The 21,180-nt window shown below is 38.7% G+C and overlaps 1 protein-coding gene across 4 annotated transcripts in view; it reads right to left on the bottom strand.

Annotated features, from left to right (window-relative positions):
- Positions 1-21,180, bottom strand: part of g2e3 (G2/M-phase specific E3 ubiquitin protein ligase) — an 82,370-nt gene that overhangs the window by 10,472 nt on the left and 50,718 nt on the right. For all 4 annotated transcript variants that reach the window (XM_087990035.1, XM_087990037.1, XM_087990038.1 and 1 more), the window contains 2 exons: positions 7,978-8,294; positions 6,428-6,609 (listed from right to left, as the gene is read on the bottom strand). In XM_087990035.1, coding sequence (XP_087846161.1) covers positions 6,428-6,609; positions 7,978-8,294 — 499 coding nt within the window. The remainder of the gene's footprint in view (positions 1-6,427; positions 6,610-7,977; positions 8,295-21,180) is intronic.

Raw genomic sequence — 21,180 nt, 5'->3', positions numbered from 1 at the left:
TTCAAGTTTTACAACATCTTTCCAAAAGGAAGGAAATATGTTGTGGGACTTGTCCTGTTAGAATTCTGTGTGTTTTAATTACATCCTCTTTCATTATTCTAAACTCTAATGAGTATAGATACTTGCAAGTGATTGAGTTTCCATGTATTTGCTACTCTTGATCTTCTAAGTGATAGCGGCTGTGGCTTGGAAGACACCTGCTGAAGGAGGCTTCGTGAATTGTTGCAGTTCATTGCATAGGTGGTATGCACTGCTACCACGATGTGTCAGTGCTGAAGGGAGTAAATGTTGAAGGCTGCTTCATCCTGGATGGTGTTGAGCTTCCAGTGCTATTGGAGCTGCACTCATCTCACCAAGTGGAGAGTATTCCATCACATTCCTGATTTGAGCCTTGTTGATGATGGACAGGCCTTGAGGAGTCAGGGCAAAAGTAACTTGCAGCAAGATTCCCTGGCCACTGACCTCGTCATGAAGCCATTGTAGATTTGTCACTTGTAAATTAATAAGGCGTGTGCTGCATAGATATCATTATTATCCCAAAAAGATTTGGCCCTTTATGAGTTATATCCAGGAAGTCACATAATGTTGGATTGCCAATCTCTTATACAAAATGTAAGCACTCACATAAAATGTCAAAACTTGGAGGAGAAAACACCTCCCTTTTTCACTCTTCTTCCTCCCCCACTCCCAATGTCCACACAATAATCTAACTGATGTCTCCATCTGAGCATATCTTTTGAGCACTGGTGTTTGTTTGGTTCAATTGTTTCATTTCATAGATTTAATTCATTAATTAATTTTATAACAACACTCATTTTATGCAATCAGATTAGCTTCACTATATTCATTGGATATTTTCAATTCACTTCCAAATATAAACTTTTAAATATATATATTTATATACAATTTAATTGTAGGTTAACATTTTCTTACTTCTGTCCAAGCAAGAATGCACCTCGGGCAAAATAATGTGACAGCAGCTCTCAGGAACAGCTACTTCTTGGTCCATGAAGTGGTTGAGGCAGATAGGACACCAGTCAACTTGATCAGTTATTGTTGCAGTCAAAACCCCACAGCACATTCTTGTTCACCTTCTCCACCACCAAAGTCTTGATCCTTTTCTGGAGCTGCTGCAGTTTCAGGTAATTTCCCCTGTCCCATCTACATTTCAATTTGTTCATCTTTCATTCTCTGGAATCCATATGCCCACACTACTAGACTTCTCCATTTATTCAAGTAACCAATTTTGTGAACCTGTGTTGTAGTCTTTCAAAGGCAAGTGCATCATTAGGTAATGAGACCAAAATCACACAGTACTCTAGGTGAGGTGTGAACAAAGTCCCACATAATTTATTAGACACCAACCCACGTGCAATAAGAATTAACAAAAATTTGCTTTCCTGATTGTTAATAATGCCTAGGAGAAAGTGAAGACTGCAGATGCTGGAGATCAGAGCTTAAAAATGTGTTGCTGGAAAAACGCAGCAGGTCAGGCAGCATCAAAGGAGCAGGAGAATCAACGTTTCGGGCATAAGTCCTTCTTCAGGAAATGCCTACATGTTACCTTTGAAATTTGTGGTTGATTCAATTACAAATCAATATTTACCAGTCTCTCATGCTTTTAAAACAAAAACTGATTTTATTCTTCTAAGAAAGTGGATAACTTCACAAGTTCCCCACTTTATAATCTGTCACTTTTTTAACCAGTCATTTACCTTTCCCATGTCCATTTGCAGCCTCTTGGTATCCTTCTCACAACTTACTTCCCCATTCAGCTTTGCTTTTTAGAAGTTTGAACATATCACACTCTGTCCCTTCATGTTAGCCATTGATCTAAATCACAAATAGCCAAGCAACTGAAGCAATTAATTCTTCTTAAAAACCAATAACTTGATACTATCTCATTTACTTCTCAAATCTGTTTCTCTTATTGACCAGTTCCAAATCACCTTCAAACTCATTAGTCCTAAACTTCTTTGACAACATTCTACGTTTTTCACTTCCTTTAAAAACCCTTTGAAAATCCAGGTGCACTACATCCATTGAAGGATTCTTGTGGCAGTGGTAGTGCCCCGATTCTTGGCCAGAAGGTGTGGTTTCAAGTCCCATCTGTATAGGAGATGCGTCACAACATGTCAGTTAAAATACTACATCCACTTGTTCTCTTTTGTCTAAACTACATTATTTCCTTTCACAAACCCATGGGACCTCATCCCATTTTGATTTTCTTAGTTAACATTCCTCAGCTGCTGATGCATAGGTACACCAAGTCACAAATATGGAACGATATCACTGTTTCAATTCCTACACTTAAAGTAGAGAGTTTATAAGTTGTCCATGGACTATAGTGGTTTGAAATAGTGGCTCACCACCACTTTGACAATGGCAATTACTTATGAGTAATAAATACTGGCCTTTCCAGTGACACAAATTCCATAAAATCAAAAACAAAAGGTTTGAACACTTCCATACTACTGATGTCAAGTAACCTGACTAGAACATAAAATGTTACAGTGCATTACAGGCCCTTCGGCCCTCGATGTTGCGCCGACTTGTGAAAATAATCAGTAAGATAATGAGGCACGACTTACCCTTCACAAAACTGTGTTAACTATCCCTAATAGAATTATTTCTTTCCAGATGATTATAAATCCTATCTCTTATAACCTTTTCTAACACCTTACCCACGACCGAAATAAGGTTCACTGGCCTATAATTACCAAGGTCATCCCAACTCCCCTTCTTAAATAAGGGAACAACATTTGCTATCCTCTCGACTTCTGGCACTACTCATGTCGACAATGATGACATAAAGATTGAAGCCAAAGGCTCTGCAATCTCCTCCCTGGCTTCCCAGAGAATCCTAGAATGAAACCCATCTCGCCCTGGGATCTTACCTATTTTCAAATCTTCAAAAATTGCTAAAATCTCCTCTTTGTCCAGCTCAATCCCATCTAATCTGGTAGCCTGTATCTCCGTACTCTCACTAACATTGCCCTTTGCCAATATGAATACTGATGAAAAGTATTCATCAAGTGCTTCCTCATGTCCTCAGATTACACACACAACTTTCCACAACTATCGTTGATCGGTCCTAATCTTACTCTAGTCATTCTTTTATTCCCAATATACCTATAGAAGGCCTTAGGGTTTTCCTTGATCCTATCCACCAACAACTTCTCATGTCCCCTCCTAGCTCTTCTTAGCCCTCTCTTTAGATCTTTTCTGGCTAACTTACAACTCTCAAGCCCCCTAACTGAGCTTCTACACGTCATCTTCATATAAGCCTTCTTCCTCTTGACAAGAGCTTCAAATTCTTTAGTAAACTATGTTTCCCTCTCTCAACAACTACCTCTCTGCCTGAGAGGTATATACTTATCAACGACCCGCAGTAGCTGTTCCTTGAAATAAGTTCCACATTTCAAGTATGCCCATCGCCTGCAGTTTCTTTCTCCATTCTATGCATCTTAAATCTTGCCAAATCACATCATAATTGCCTTTCTCTCCAGTTGTATCTCTTTCCCTGCCCATTGCTATTGCAAACATAACTGAATTACGGTAACTATCACCAAAGTGCTCACCTACCTCCATTCCCCAGTATCAAATCCAATATGGCATCTCCCCTTGTTGGCCTGTCTACATACTGTCTCAGAAAACCCGCGTGCTCACATTGAACAAAAACTGACCCATCTAAACTACTTGAACTATAGTATTCCCAGTCAATATTGGGGAAGTTAAAGACCAATAACCACGACCCTGTTCCTCTCGTTCCTATTGAGAATCATCTTTGCTATCCTTTCCTCTACATCCCTGCAACAATTCAGAGGCTTATAGAAAACTCCCATTAGGGTGAACTTCTCCTTTCATGTTTCTAACCTCAGTCCAAATTACCTCAGTGAATGAGTCCTCAAATGTTCTCTCAGCTGCTGTAATACACACCTTGATTAAAAATGCACCCCCCCAACCCTTTACCATCATCTCTGTTCCTGCTGAAACATCTAAATCCCAGAATCTGCAACAACCATTCCTGTCCCTCCTCCAGCCAAGTCTCTGGAATGGCCACAACATCAAAATCCCAGATTCCAACCTATGTTGAAAGTTCACCCACCTTATTCCGGATTCTCCTGGCATTGAAATACAGACATTTCAAACCAACATCCTGATTGACAGTGTCCTCTTGCAACCTTGTAAAGCTATCCCTGACCTCACCACCCTCAGCCTCCTGTTTACTGGAACTACAATTCAGGTTCCTATCCCGTTGCTGCATTAGTTTAAATACCCATGAACAGCATTAGCAAATGTCCCTCCCAGTAAATTGGTACCCTCTGGTTCAGACGAAGACCATCCTGTCTGTAGAGGTCCCACCTTCCCCAGAAAGCTTTCCCTCTCTCAACTGTCTTGAACAGTGGGGTTACATTTATAACCTCCCAATCAACAGATGAATTCTAAGATCTAGGGAATTCTGTAAAATCAAAACAGACTATGTTAAGCCCAAATTTACCAAGCATCCCATCTGCATTTTCAGCTTTGTTGGTTTGTCTTCAACTTAAAAAAGTTTTATGTGTTGTTTTATATATGCACCATTTGTTTTTCAATTCTTTTAAAAGTTTACTGTTTAATGTACTTCTCACTCATTTTTAAGATAGTATCAATTTACCAAAATTGAACTGACATTAATCTACTCCATTTCCTCTTTATAACAAGCTATCTGCTCCGTATTTAGTGTTACTTGCAATTAATTCCAATTTTTTAATAGAAATTATTTCAACACAAGTAGAATTGACACAGATAATACCACATTTAAAAAAATCCATTAAACATTATTTTGCTTTCTATTAATTTGATTTCCAACTACATGCCTGGTTCCCATTGTAAAGCCTTATCTTTAACCAATGAATCAATACTTATACTCTGTCTTGCCAAATAATTACTAAAAATTCACAAAACATTCAGTTTCTTTTATCAAAATATGCCCTCACAGGAGTCTTCTATTTATTTTCTCCCCATGCAATTTTTTTTATAAGAAATTCATGCCGTCTGTCTTTAATTAACATAATCTTTCCAATTGGGTATTAATTTCAACCCCAAGGTCTCCACAAGATTTCATACTAGTCATAAAGTTGGCTGCCTGACAGTTCAATAATTTAATAACTTCTTCAATTTTTGAACAGAGATTTAGAAATTTCCAGTCCATAGACAAACATGTCATATCAAAGGATATTTAAAGATTGTACTTTTAATTTCATGATTGTCCTCAATGTTCTAGGTGTATGATATATCTTGTCCAAATTACTTAATCGCTTGATCTTTTATTCTCACTTAGTTCTCTGAAATGTAAGGTAAATAAACATTTTGAATTATTTCACTGGCAGCAAGATCTTTTGCTGCATCTCTAGATTTAGCTGATCTTTCCTTTACACTGTCTTGAATCTGTTGTTAATATTAGTAAAAAGTTCATATTTATTTGTTTCTTTAAAGAGGATGATTCTATTAGTTTGAAGCAAAATTCAAGCTAAAGTTGTGCAGTTTAGTCAGGACGTTCTGGAAAGAGGTTCATAACAAAACATAAGTAATTTTGATTAAAGCCCAACTTCCTTGTCCACACCAAGTAGAATAATACATACATTCAGTCTCGTCATATTTTCTATCTTTAAGATTAAACAGTTGCTCTTTACCTAGAACACAGCACACGTTTAATGGCGGGTTCCCTACATACTCACTGACGATGCATTTTAGAAATACGTATTTTGATCAGCCATTCAAGCGCAAACCTAATATAGACCTGATTGATCAACTGCAATGTTCAAATGATGAACAGAATTGCTCATGTGGCATTTTGACTCTTTACTCCACTATTTGTCTCCACACATGTCCATACTATGCTTTCAAATGGTTGATGGGAATATTGTTACTTAGCTTACTAAGTACATAAGTGTTCTGTGCATTCTCATTTTATTTCCACATTTGACTTTAGGAACCAAATAAAATTAGAAACTGAACAAGGTCTGGTTATTGGCCATTAACATTGAGAGATTTTTTTTCCCGTTCTGATCAAGATAAAGGACATCAGTTGTGTGACTAGTATGCTTTCTACATTTGGGACTACATCTTGCATCATGTAGACTCAGGTAAGCAAAATCTCAAGCAACCCATCTTCTTAACACAGTAAAGCTTCCAACCTCAGACACCTCTGCCTCTCAATACACAGGAATTCTTGATTCAATTTCCCACAGAATGTATCCTTAGAGCTTCTCTGCTATGAACTACCAGTTCAGGTCAAATAATTCAAAATTGTAGTTCACTCCTCATCCTAAAGCAATTCCCTTTGGATTTGACCCCATCACCTCCTGGCAAAATAAAAGGTGCATTAGACTAGCACTACTGAAAATAACAATTAACAATAGTACAAGTGTCTTTAAGAATTTACCTTTTTAATCTTTCGTGTCACATCAACGTGTGAGACATCTTCCAAATTTGGTTCAGTTACCTCTGGACCATAGGCCAGACAACTGAACAGAGTTCTGGAGAAGAAGTTTGGTGATGGACCACCGTGAACTAATGAGATTGCAATCATCCGTCCTGCTTCATAATACCAATCACACCTAAGAGCTACGGAGGGAATAAATATAAATAAATGTTTACAGATTTTGAGTTGCGATGTCAGGGCAAGATGGGAAATGTGAATTCTATATCTACTGCCTTCACATTAAAATAATGACTGCACCAAACAGATATATAATTGATTGAGAAATACTTTTGAACATCCTAATTTAATGGCAGGGGAGGAGATCTGATGCCCTTTGGGACTGTTAAAAGTCAGCATAAATGTGTAAACAGTATAAAAATTATATAACAGCATATAAATTAATTGGAGCTGCCTAAGACTTATCAAAAATCAAACACAGAAACAGCTGTCAAAATGAGCCAAGGCATTTAAAAGTGTTACCCTATCTTTGAAAAAAATATTCTTCAATGTTAAAAATATGATGCTTACTATTTCACTCTGTTGGTATCCAGCCATCTATCATTACAATGGCGCTTTCCCAAAAGTTTGATTTATAGCTACAAGTGGTTTTGAACATTAATGTGGGATTATAATTCCAATGAACTTAAATAGAATATTTCCATTAAATACTGTTGCACTTAAATAAAATATTTCTTGTTAGAAGGCTGAGGTTTCTTGTTTTATCTAATGAATTAAGATCATTTTTTTCAAAATAATGAAAACCATGACATACTGGTTCTGTTCATGTCACCTAGAACTTTATACTATCTCTGCACGGCTCCAGAGATTTGCGAACAGTGGATACTAGGTGACTGCTACAGTAGATGAAAGTACAGAATGTGGTGGGCCAAGGGAATGGGTTGGCATAAAGCCATAAAGATAATGGGGATGGGTACAGGGACATAGCTTGGTATGGGGGCAATAATACCATTCCTCTTAGCCTGAATGGCATATATTAGCAAGGGGATCAAGGATAAGGGAGTAGATATAAGGTATGAGGTGACATGATGAGTGTGGGGTAGCGGAAAAGAGGGTATTTGGCAAGGAGGGCATGAGAGTTGGTGGAATAATTCACCTTTTATTCTTTACTTTACAATGTTGGACAGTACCAGTGTGTCATGGCAGGCCTTCTAACCTTCATACCTGATTCTTTTGGGATGACTCATCCCTATCTTGTGAGCATCCCTCTTTTCTTGGGGTTCGATTCTATTCCCTTCCTTAGGAATTCTAAAGCCATTACGTAGGTTCTAAATAGCATTCCTAATACCATCTGTTTATGAACAAATCTCCCTCATATTATATACACAGGATACAAAAAAATGCATTGGTGTAACTCAAGAAAATTATCAATTTAACATTGTATTATTTAGCAATGCATCAATATTTACATATACTACATCAATATTAAATGCAATTACAAACTGAAAATAGCTATAATTCTGAACTTTTAAGATATAATAAAAATATCTAACCTCGAGAATTTAGAGTCATGTTCTTTGAGGTAGCAGAACCTTCAAACAGAAGTGAATTTGCAAGATGATGCATCAGCAAACAAAAAAATTCATAACAGGGATTTCCAAGATCAATAGCAACTTGAGATTTTCTAGCATCATTTGAAAATTGAATGCAAATTGTGCTGGAGGGGCTGAATGTTTTGCGCCTCATCTCTCTCAGAGCTCCTTCCCAGACATTTGTTCTGTCAACAGAAATTCTTGAGATGACGTTCAATTTGATTTGTGACCTTAAGTCTTTCAAAATGTCTGTATGGGATTTTGACGTGAATATTTGGCTGTGGAAGAAATAGTTAAAAAAAAAACCAATATTTTCTAAATGAGGTTAATGACTGAAAAAAATTGAGCAACTTCAATGTTTTGTTAAAAAAACATGCAACTTTCTAATAATTGTTGTGAACTGCTTTATATTTTTAACAGTAGAGTCACTTTCACTTTTCAAACAGTCATTAGGACGTTGTAGTTGTGGATCTTTGACAACCAGCAATGAGAGCAAAAGGAAAAGGGATAGAATAGGAGATGAGAGGTCAAAACAAGAAAGAACACTGAGAAGAAAAGGAGATTGGGGGATGAGTTTTTGCTCCTCCTGAGCTAAAGGGCACTTTCAAAGATTTATTGATTTCATGGAGCTCTCAACTGCCAGCTTCCTCCCTTTTACTGCTAGATTACTAAGTTCTGGGAAACCTGAAAGGTATCTCTTCAATTTAAATCAGGCTGTGGGAGCTCAATTTAAAGATATTAGTGAAGAGTATAATTGGACAAAACAGCTGCAGGTATGAATGTAGCGGGTTGGATGCACATTCTCATTTAATTTTTAAAGTTCTTCTCATCACAGGGCATAATTAGTAGAGGATATGACCTGACAAGTCAGAGCAATAAGGAAGGTGGCTAAAAATGAACAACTTACAACATTTAAAATGCTGTGCAAATGCATTCATGGATAGATTTTTCATCTGTCAGGAAATGGAGCGATAAAGGAACTGGCAGGGTTGAGCAAGGTGATTGGCATGAACACCACCTGAATGGTGGATCAGGCTTGAAGGGTCACATTATATATTCCTCCTATTTCTTCTGTTATGTCCTAAAGCAATTCAAAGGAGCATTATCAAATAAAATCTGCCATCAAGCCACATAAGGAGATATCAGGACTAAATCTGAGTGGTATTATGCACAGGCCAAAACTATAGATCAATGTACATAATGTGCAGCCAAAGCAAACAAAATATTGAGTTTTAATTCAAGTCACATTAAAGAACACCATTTGGTCGTTTGCACGTCTTTATTTAGAATGAATTGTCGTGGTGCCCAGTTCAAGGCCATACTCAAATTGGGTGATAGAGTAACCTTGGAAGATGCTCAGAGGAGAAATCGAGCTTAAAGTTATTTATGTAGACTTCAACAAGTTTGGTCTGTTTTCTTTGAAACGCCGTGGATTTGAAGGTCATCCAATAGATGTACTTAGAATAAAAGGGCTCAATCTGTGGGACAGATTGAACCATACCCTGTTTCATGCCTTTAAGTTATTTAAGAGCAGTACAAGTCTAGACGTTATGTAGGTTTTCCCTTTCCAGAATAGAGAGTTTCCAGAATATATTGTCAGCTTGTTTGCTATATCTGGATTCTCTGCATTGCCACATAAGAAAGCTAAACCAGCACGTTGCTAAAACAGAGAAAAAAAACATAATCCAGACAAAATATAGAATTAGTTAGTTAGGATTCAGTTCCAAATGAAGCAAATTGAACTTGAAAAAAAGAAGAAATTGAAGAAGCTTGAACTGGAAAGAAAGTGGGAGATGTGAAAACTCGATTTGGAGTCTAAAGAAACCTTTAATGAGTAAAGGTAAGGGAACACCCTGAAGTACAAAAAAAAATGGAAGGACAGAAAATTTGAATAGTACATAGAAAGACATTAATATGTAACAGGGCATAGCAGAGTTGATGAGTCGAAATTTAATTGCTGGTTTGGATTTGGCAAGGAAAATTCATACAGCTCCTAAACATTCTAAGATGGAACTGAAACATATCTTATTTGAGAAAATTGCTATGAGGTTACAGAGCATGTGAATGCAGATTAATGGAAATCAAAGTCTAAACTGACATTGTTGGGAAGAATGTCCAGTCTGTTTCCAGAAAACATTGTAGTAGTAAATAGAGTTAGTGGCAAGGCAATAGCATTGCTACAGTTGCACAATGCTTCTTCAAAATTACCAGCTTAACATGTGTAGCTCAGAAAAAGCAGGTGATTTTGCCCCCAGTTCTGATAAAATTCCCATAATTCTGTGATTCACTATGTATATGTGAGAGCTGTTCCCCTGTTTACTCAGTAAAGTAGGCAAAAAGTTAATATTCTTAGAGACACAAGAGAAATATTCATTGATGGTGGCTGATGCTATATCTTACCCTCCAAATAGTCTGTTCGCTGAACAATGATCTGTGTGGGATGTTAATGGAAGTTATTTACATGTCCCCCTAATAAAGTTAATTTACAAAGTCACTTAGTAAATGCACTCATACCATTTTGCCTATTAGAATGGGTCTGTATTTCATTAGGAAATTAACTGGCAAAAGATTAGATATTGGCACCAAACATTTTCAGGGAAGTTAGCAGACGTGATGCAACTCAAGGTCCTCCAGAAGCAACATCCTGGACGTTTCCCAGATTGTGTTGCAACTAGGTCCCAGGCCCTTGGCCTATATAATGTAAAGAACTCAGTTTAGGGGAAAGCAGACCAAGTGTTGGGTTAACACAGATTTGTGTGTTGGAATAGGTGTGCAGACCCTAAAGAAATGTATGACTAAATTGTACAGCTAATCATATTTGATTTGAGGCCCAGGGGCAGATTCTGGCTTGCTGTCCTCTCTTCTACACTGACATGGCGTCTGTGAATATCTCAGTATACTTATCTTTTGATTAGGAAGTGCACAGCTTCTCAAAGACCAAATGAGGAGTGAACAGTAAAGCATTAGATGGTTTTCCCTACGGAGTACTTCCAGAAAACTGTATGGATTGCCCATGAAATTCTGATGATCATTTGGACATTCACATGGCTCACGCTAATGCTATGATGTACTTTTATTCACTAGAGTTATATGGAGAGGTGGTTAAAATTTTATAGAGCGTGCCATACATGGTTGGAAGACACAAAAGTGATCAGGCCAGGTTTATTGACAGCAGTTCCAACTTTTGATAAACCATTGAGGCTCCAGAGCTGGATCCAGGTCAAAGTCAAATCAAGGCATAAAACCTGCATCCCCATTCTAAGTGATTAAAGACTTAACAGCCATCTAGGTTTGTCTAATACATCGCATCAGTTATATGACACTTTCAATTTTTTACTTATAAATTCTGTGTCTTTTGTATCCTGTCCAATTAGCTACTTGATGAAGGAGCGGTACTCCAAAAGCTTGTACTTTCAAATAAACCAGTTGGAATATAACTTGGTGTCATGTCATTTTTAATTTTGTCCACCTCCACACCATGGACTTGACTAATTAGGAGTTCAGAAGCAATATTGTTAAGAAAGCTTTTAGCAAGTGTTGAAATTGCAATCCATTTTTAAAAGCCTAGTATGAGTTGCCAAGAGAAGTTCAGTCCAACCCAACCAGGTGTCAAATTTCATGTCACATCTTAAAAATTATTTACTTTCAATTGAGCATTTTGATCACTGGCCAGCATTTCTTGTCTATCCAAAGAGGGAAGGTGGTATTATCGTTGACTGTTAATTCAGAGACTCAGGTAATGCTCTGGGGATCTGTGTTTGAATCCTGCCATGGCAGTTAGTGGAATTTAAATTTAATGAAAATTTGGAATTAAGAGCCTGATGATGACCACAAGTCAATTGTCGGAAAAACCCATTTGATTATTTAATGTCCTTTAGGGAAGGAAATGGACATCTTTACTTGGTCTGACCTACGTGTCTCCAGACCCACAGCAATGTGTGGTTTACTCTTAGCTGCCCTCTGGGCAATTCAGGGATTGGCAATAAATGCTGGCCTAGCGAGCAACACCTTCATTCCAGGAATTAAAAGATAAAGAGATAATATATAACCGCTGAGGCCGTTTGCTCATCACTAATAGCAGGATACTCTGAAAAGTTATCACCAAGATTACGAGCATAATAGCCTGCTGTTTTGAGTATCACCAGTATGGAGATAAAATATATAATTGTTGTTTATTGGAAGAGATGTGCCAAATGGTTAAACTAGCTTCAGACCTTTTGAATCAGTCCATGGACATGAAGTGAGAGGACTCCTTAAATTTACTAAGGATAGAGCTCTGGCACGGAGAAGAAATTAATCCCTCAGATGCTGTGTGCAAATTCAAAGACAGATTTTCAAAAAAAAACTTGTACAGCAGCTCAGGAACACCTTAAAAATTTCCAGCAAATGAAGAATAAAAAGTTGAGAACTGAGTCTAGTCTTATCCTCAGATTTCTAAGTATATCAGTTCTGGTGGCTTTGCATGGCTAGCCACTGAAGGCTAGGTGTTATGGATATTATGATAGTAAAAAGAAACTAGAGATAAATTATGTAATCAGTACAACGGAAAGAAGAAAAATAAATCAACAGTTGTGTATTTTGAAGAAAAACTATAATTAGAAAGATAATCAGCTGGTGATTACTTTTCAAGTGATAAATGAGGCAGATACTAATGGGAACACACAAATGATCAGTTGAAGATGCGGCTCTCAAATCGAAACGCCTGTAATAAAATTAGCAAAGCTGGTGTTGAAGCGATTAATGAAGATGTAACACCAATTTCCTGCGAAAGGGACATACCTGAACAGTTAAAAGAGACAATGAGTCTACATGTGGATAAACCAAGTCAGACTTTTCTGGCTATTTATAAAATTTAATGTAAACATGCATACCCAGTGAAAAGAACTCTCAAACTCAATCCTAGTAATTGTCCCTGGTCAGGTAGGAGGTTCAATTTGCATTGGATAATGATATCATTAAACAGAGCTGGAGTCTTCACTTGAACTGGTAGCAAAATCCCATGAGTCAGAGATTGTGTGTTGACTATTGCAAAATTAATGCAGTAACAAAGAATGATTTGCTGTCCAATTCCTTGACTTGAGAATTGTATTGATACAGTTGGGAATTCAGTCTATGTTAGCAAGATTAATTTGCTTAAAAAACTATTGGCAATTACCTCAGACAGATCATGTCCATGAGATCAGCACTTTTATGACCCCAATGTAGAACCTGTTTAGGTATAACATCACACCATTTAATTTGAAGAAATGCCTACAGGTTATTCATCCATGTGATTACTAGATTGTGTCTTGTATTACTAACCTATCGGAACAATCATAGCTGGGAAAATCATTCTAAGCATTTAGAATTCCAACAGAGCATTAAAACAGGTGGATTAGTAATATACAGAGGAACCTCCATTATCCAAATGACACGGGTGGTGAGTATTTCGTTCGGTGAATTGAATATCAGGTAATAGAGGTTCCTCTGTACTTGGTAAAAAGTGAGTTTGCTAAGGCCAACGTCAGTTATTTAAGGCTATTACAGGACAGAGTCAAGCAGTGCCTCCAGAAGTTAAAGTTCAGGCAATAACGGCCTAGCCTGTATCCAAGATGAAAATGGAATACTGTATATAAGTCGTGTAAAAGTTGATTTCATGTAAATGTCGACCCCTTATTTTTTGGCCAAAAGCTCTTGTATTTTCCATATAATTTCACGTAAAAGTCGACCCTACTATATCACATTATAAACGTCTTACACAGGAAACTGTATGTTCCCATTAACCCACTTAAACGAAAGCGCATTCATTCATTCATACGAGTAATTTTACTCATCATTCTTTGTTGACTATATTGCATCTTCATTCATAACTCTACTTAGCCCACTTGGTTTACTACAGCACGTTTTGATTCATTCATTCATACCTGTACTAAGTCTATCAGTACTTAATTCACTACCCATCCAAAAGTTACTATTGTTAAAAAGTTAATCATTTTAATTCTACCATTATATCTGAATAAAAGTGAGTTATATTAGCTACATATATGACAAATAAGGTTCATTACATATGAGAGTAAAGGAGGTAAAGTGAAGAATTTGGTGGGAAAGTTCAAGACGCTTACACATTCAGAATTTAATAAACGTTTCATTTGTTTTTAATATATTTTTATTGAAAAATATATTTAATATTACAAATCAATACAATCAAAACAATACCAAAAACAAGTAAAAAAGTCTAAATCGCCCTCGTACAAATGTTTAAACATGTACAGAAAACAATTACATAAAAACGCCAACTACTTAACTAAATAAATAATAACCAACAATAAACTAATAAATAATAATAATTCAGCTCAGCCAAACAAAACACTTGCTCTCAAATGTAGAGAGCATTAGTTTTCACACATTCATATGTTTGCAGTTCCCCCTCTCTGGATATTGGACTTGTAAAGCACAATCATAACGGCTACATAAAAGCCTTTATTAGTGTGGCAGGCAAAACTGTGTCCAGGTATTCCAAAAAGGGCCACCATGTCTTACAGAAATTTTCAGTCTTGTGGTGAACCATACATGTGAGAAAATCCAAGGGAATATGCTCCATAATAATCTGCTGCCAACCCGACAGGCTGAGGGGATTTTCGGACACCCAACCTAACAAGATATTCTTTCTTGTGAGGATGTTGAAAAGTTTTTTCTTATGTGCATCTACAGGGAACACACTGGGCAGGCCAAGAAGAGGAGAGATCAGGTCCTTCTCCACCCTAACACCCAAAATCCCCTCCATTGCACCCCCACAGCGCTCCAGTATGTTTGAAGCCTACCATAGGACCAGAGACAAATGGGTAAGAGTGCCTGTAACAACACTGCACTTGGGATATGTTGAAGATATCCCTGGTTTAAATTTTGACAAATGATCTGGAGCCAAGTGCACCCTGTGGAGAATCTTCAGCTGTAAAGCCTGGGTCCTGTTGCAAACTGATATCTTTGTGTTTTCTCAAATATCTTCCCATGACTCTGAGGAGACCTCAACGCCTAGTTCTCTCTTCCACACCCTGCAGAGTCGATCAAACTCATCTGAGGGGTCGCCCACCCAATTGATGATATTGAGTGCTGACAAAGTGTACTCTTGACTCTGGCCACTCTCCTCTCTATACCAGATTTGTAGGGATCTGTCAAAAGTGCAGTTGTTTTAAAATAAAATCCCTAAACTCGAAGAAGAAACAAAAAAGCGGTCCCAGTTAGATCACTCGTATTTCCATGCTAACTGATCAAAGAGCTTCACTATATCTTCCTCAAATAAATCACCCATGCAAGACACATCCCTAGCTGCCCAATGTTTGAATCCTGAATCTATCATCCCTAGTTGAAAACACTGCATAGCAACTATAGGTGTACGAGAAGATGTTTTGCCAATATTGCCTTCCATCTGCTGAATTGTCCTCCATGCTTTAACAGTATTGATAACTACTGGGTTATGGCAATATTCCCTAACTGTCCTCATTTTGTCCAAAAACAGCTAGCCAGTAAAGGGGCACCCTGCCAGAGAGGTTTTGATATCTAACCATATTGAAAAAGGCTCCCCACAAGCAAAATCACTCACTTAAGATAAAAGCAAGCTTAGTTGGTAGTTTTTAATGTCTGGGAGATCCACTCCCCTCCAATCTGTGAGGCAATTGCAGTTTAGCTAATTTAACAAGGGGCCGCTTACAATGCAAAATAAAAGAGCTGAACCAGCTGTTCAGTCTCCTGGACGTTTGCTTATCGAAAATCAAGGGGAGCATCCATATAGGATACAACAATATGGGGAGAATATTCATCTTAATAACCGCTGTACAATTTAACCACGAGACCGGAAGCGCCTCCCATCTTTAAAGGTCTGGTTTGATTTTGTCGAATAATTGAACAAAATTAGCTTTAAACAACCGATCAAGAACTGGAGTGATGAATGTAGCCAAACACACAAAACCCTCCTATGACCACTTAAATGAGAAATCGATATTCGCCCTCAAGACCCTAGCACCTTTGTAAGACCACCCATAGGCATAGCCTCTGATTTTGCAAAATTAATCTTGTACCCTGCAAAGGTGCCAAACGTGCTGATGCATTGTAGCAGGTGAGGCCCTAAAACTGCTGGGTTTGACAAAAAAAAAAGACATTGTCTCCTCACAACAAAACGTGTAATTTTGACCCCACTTCTGGAGCCGATATATTAAGGATTCCTAGGAATGGCCTCTGCCAATGGTTCAATCACCAACGTAAAAAGCAAAGGTGAAAGGGGACAGCTCTGCCAGCTGCCCCTAAATCTGTTAAAATTGCTTGATCGCACCCCATTGGTGATGACCGCCGTGAGAGGGCCACTGTAGGAGAACTATCTTATAAAGGCTTCGCCCAAGCCAAACTGCTCCAGAGTATAAAAAAGATACAGCCACTCAACTCGGTCAAATGCCTTCTCTGCAAGTAGAGAAATCACCAATCCCTGTATTGACTGTTGTCGACACACCTAAATTACACTAAGCAGCCTCCTAACATTGTTGGAGGATCTGTGGCCCTTTGTGAAGCCTGTTTAGTTCTCTTTAACAATAGAAGGAAACAGTCTCCAGCCTTAACACAAGAGTCTTAGAGATGATTTTGAAGTCCACATTTAAGAGTAAAATGAGCCTGTACGAAGTACAATCCTCCGGTACCTTTCCTTTCTTAAGGATAAGTGAAATATTGGCCTCTCCTAGAGATGGCGAGAGACGATCATGATTATATGAGTCAATGAACATGTTAAGTATCGGGCCTGACAATATGTTTAAAAATTCCTTATAGAATTCCCTGGGAAGTCCATCAGGACCGGGTTTCTTTCCACTGTGATGCTTATTCACAGCCTCATGCACCTCTTGCTCTGATAAAGGGCATTGAGAAAGGTCTCTTATTTGGGGGGGGGGGGTCACACCCAGGAGCTCCAGATCCTTGAAAAAGGACTGTCTTGGCCCACCACTCCTCACAACCCTCAGATTGGTATGACTTTTGAGTAAAATCTTTAGAATGCCACATTAACCTTTTTGAAATCATACATTAGGTTCCCTGACCCTTCCCTAATCAGCGTAATGGCTCGAGGGGTTCTCCTGTTCGCTGCGAGATATGCTAGGTACTTGCCTGGCTTGTCAACATGCTCATATAACCTTTGCTTTATGAAAGTAAGCTCCTTCTTTGTTGTCTGCTTGAGCACGGAATTCAATGAAGACCACAGCGGCGTAATCCTCTGTAGCTTGACCTGCTCGGCTGCCTTCAACCGTCCTTTGAGGAGACATTGCTGTTCGCCATTCTGCTGCTTCCTATTGGCAGAGTAGGAAATAACTAACCCCCTGTTTCCTAAAGGACAGACGGGCTATTAACCGAGCCTGAGTCAATGTCTCAAAATGCCCGAAATTCCCTAGAGAAGTACTCCACAAACATATTATGCTTAAGGATAAAGGAATCCATTTGCCAGTGCCTCGGGCCCACTGTAACAGCCTTACTATTAACCAACAGGTACAATGGACCGTGATGGGAGATGGTAAAATTACCAATCGTACAAGATGCCACGCAGCCCAGGGTTGCTATGGGGGTCAGAAAAAAAAAGTAAATCCTGGTGTGACATCTACATGGATTGGAAAAAGATATAAAATCCCTGCCAGTAGGGTGGAGACACTTCCAGACATCCACCAACCCTAACTCCACAGGCATATCCACTAACTGTTTCATTTGTACAAAGGACATCAGGGTGCCTCTGGGCAACCTGTCTACAGTGGGATTGAGACAATTAAAATCTCCCTCTATAATGATATGCCGGGACTCAAGAATGATCAACTTAGAGAATGCATCTACCAGAAATTTGAGGGGATAGGCTGGAAGGCAATAAACATTTAAAACACCATCTTTTTCCCTGTTTATCAGGGCTTTGAGAATTACAACCCTCCCATGTGTGTCTTTACCACACTCTAGTAACTTAAATGGGAGATTCCTCTGAACCAATATAGCCACTCCCCTACTTCTGTTATTAAAAGATGAAAAGTAAGCCCGATTAAAGCCATTCTGCTCTAATTTCAAATGCTCCCTATCATCCAAATGTGTCTCCTGTAACAAAGCAATATCCACATTTTCCTTTCTAAGACTCAAAAGTACCTTCTTCCTCTTAGTCGGTAAGTGACTCCCCTGGATATTCCGGGTACACCATTTAATCAAGTCCTTAGCTGTAACCTTCTGCAATAACATTTAGATTCCAGAGAGGAGGAACCCAAACCACAAATCGCTGAGCCTTAGTGTCGCAAGATCCATTGAACATAAAAACTGCATAAACTAAAACCACTACATTTAACAAACCTACAAAGCTATCAAAGATTATATACAACAAAAACCAAAAAACAAACCAACATATAAAAGCACCAACAGCGCTGAAAAGGGGAACTCACCCCCTGCCCAAAGTGGGCAACTACACATCCTAAAACTCAACTTCCCATTCCGCTGTCAATACTGAAAAAACAAAGACTACCCAAACAACACTACTATTTGTACATACTAAATTGTTCAGATTAAGTTAATTTATCTACAACATCTCTTGCCTTCTCCCACGTGTTAAAGAGATGTACAGATCCATCTAAGGTAATCTACAGCACCGCTGGTTACCTCATATTACTGGATCCCAAGCTCCCTCAGTCTTCTCTTGATGCCGTCATAGGATTTTCTTTTCTGGATCACCACCGCTCAGATGTCCTGGAAGAACATGATCTCAGAGCCCTAGTAAACTAGGGCCTGCAGATTCTTCCTCTGGATTCTGGAAGCTTCCATGATTCTCTCCTTATGATGAAACCGCACCAAGATAGGATGAGGATGTCGATCCAGACCTGACCACCATGCCATGACCCAGGGAGCCTTCTTTATCTTCAAGCCTCCAAGTTAAGGAATTTCGGCAACCAGTCCTCAATAAATTCTGCCGGCCGTTCACCTTCCTTACCCTGTGGCAGACCGACGATTCGAATATTTTTTCTCCTGTCCCTGTTCTCGAGGTCATCAACTTGGTCAAGCAAATTACGGACCTGCATGTCCAGGGCTTGGATTCTGTATCAGCTTCCACTACTGCAACTCTGTGTTCTACCTCATCCGTCCTTTTCTCCAGGATTTCCAGCTGCTGTTCATGCTTCTGCTACATGAGAGAGATCAGGGCCAGCTTCTCGTCTATCTGCTTACCCAACATCTCGCGAGATTTCACGAGCGTACTTCACCACGGCCTGGAAAGAAATAGAGTCAGAGGATCCTGCAGGCTGGGCCGTGGGCCAGGCCTCAGACTCTCCTCCTCCCTTCGTCAGCATCCCTGAACGGCAAAACCCAAGTTGATTTGTAACTGTTTCCTGGGATTCCATGAGCTTTCCAGAGTCTTGGGATATCAAGGTGGCCAATGTAGGGCGGGTTAAAAGTTTGTCCTGCTTTCGCTGCGGTATGGAGCTCTACAATGCGATCTTCCTAGATCGCCATCTTGGATCCCCCCAAATGTTTAATTTAAGTGTGCCATTATACCAGACCATGACGATGTTGAAGAATTGCAGAATTCTGATATTGCAGAATTTCAATGAATCTTTGACATGGTAAATTTTTGTACCAGTATGTATAAATAAACTTTTATTACCAGTAATTCATTCTGGTTTCTCTTGCTTTTATCCGTAATTACCTTTACTGTAATTCATTGTGTTTTTCTTCTTTACCTGGGATTAGTTGAGCAATCAAATAGACTTCTGCTAATAATAGGATATTTCGAACTGCAGCATGAATTTCAGCCCCTCAAATAATGCCTGTGTAATAGTCGACCCTATAATTGAACCTTTAAAAAAAGGTCTAGAAAATTCGACTTTTACACGAGTATATACCATACTACTGTTTTCTACAGGAGTTTGTCTCTAACTTTTAGTTCAGTGATCACACCATGAATGAATCTATTGAGGAAAATATGAAAATCAAAATCAGACAGAATCGTGTCAGACAGTCTTGAGAGGGCAAAGAATATATTAGTAACTGACGACACTTTGACTATCTCAAACTGTAATAGGCCATTCTACGCAGCTATTGCTTTTAGTGACATGAGAGGATAAACAGTATGGCTTCAAGATGATGCTGGTATGGAATGATAGGTTTGTTATTTTGCCAATCCAAACCAGTTTCAAACTAAGTTCTCAGCATTTAAAAAAAGTAGCTTTGTGTCTTGTTTTGCTCTGTGACAATCTGAAGTATTCATTGACTGATTCCAAGCCAGTGGATTGATATCGGAGGCTGCTCTTGACTTACTGTGCCAGGGCCCCCTCATGGAAGGGTATGTCTCTTGACTTGAATGAGGTCTGTTGACAAACAAAGTTTACTGCCTATGTGTCTAAAGGCCGAGGCAAAACAGAAGTAATCTAAGCCTGGAATCTTTGGTTAACAGGAATAATGCAACAAAGCAAGATGGGCGGCACGGTGGCACAGTGGTTAGCATTGCTGCCTCACAGCGCCAGAGACACGGGTTCAATTCCCACCTCAGTCAACTGACTGTGCGGAGTTTGCACATTCTCCCCGTGTCTGCGTGGGTTTCCTCCGGTGCTCCGGTTTCCTCCCACAGTCACAAAGATGTGCGGGGTCAGGTGAATTGGCCATGCTAAATTGCCCGTAGGTTAGGTTAAAGGGGTAAATGTAGGGGTATGGGTGGGTTGCGCTTCGGCGGGTCGGTGTGGACTTGTTGGGCCGAAGGGCCTGTTTCCACACTGTAAGTAATCTAATCTAATCATAACTAATAACCAAGGTGAAATATTAATGGCTTCTGACCATGCCCACTCATGTTTTTGAGAAATTTGGGATTAAGGATTCAGGATTGGAAGTTTAATGCTATAATAATTTATGCTAAAAATTATACACGTTACAGGCAATTACCAGCCTTGACAAAATGTCCTAGATTGAATATATTGGAAGAAGAAGCCACAATCAAAACAGCAAATTACAACGTATGAGACTGTAAGAATACTAAAAATGAAAAGAACCTGGAACTGTATCACCAAAATGCTTGTAACAGTTAAAATTTCAAGTTAAAATATTGCAATTCTGCCAAGAAAAAGTTTATTGGACAACATGATAACAATGAAAGAGAATGTTACAAGTAAATTAGGTGTTAAATTTGTAGAATGTTATAAGTTGTTAAAT

The sequence above is a fragment of the Chiloscyllium plagiosum genome, unplaced genomic scaffold (assembly GCF_037043375.1).
Source record: "Chiloscyllium plagiosum isolate Xiang-an unplaced genomic scaffold, Cpla_swu_hap1 HiC_scaffold_8, whole genome shotgun sequence".
In the NCBI taxonomy this organism is placed as follows: Eukaryota; Metazoa; Chordata; class Chondrichthyes; order Orectolobiformes; family Hemiscylliidae; genus Chiloscyllium; species Chiloscyllium plagiosum.
The sequence above is the reverse complement of the archived record's forward strand: the minus strand, read 5'-3'. Positions and strand labels throughout refer to the sequence as shown.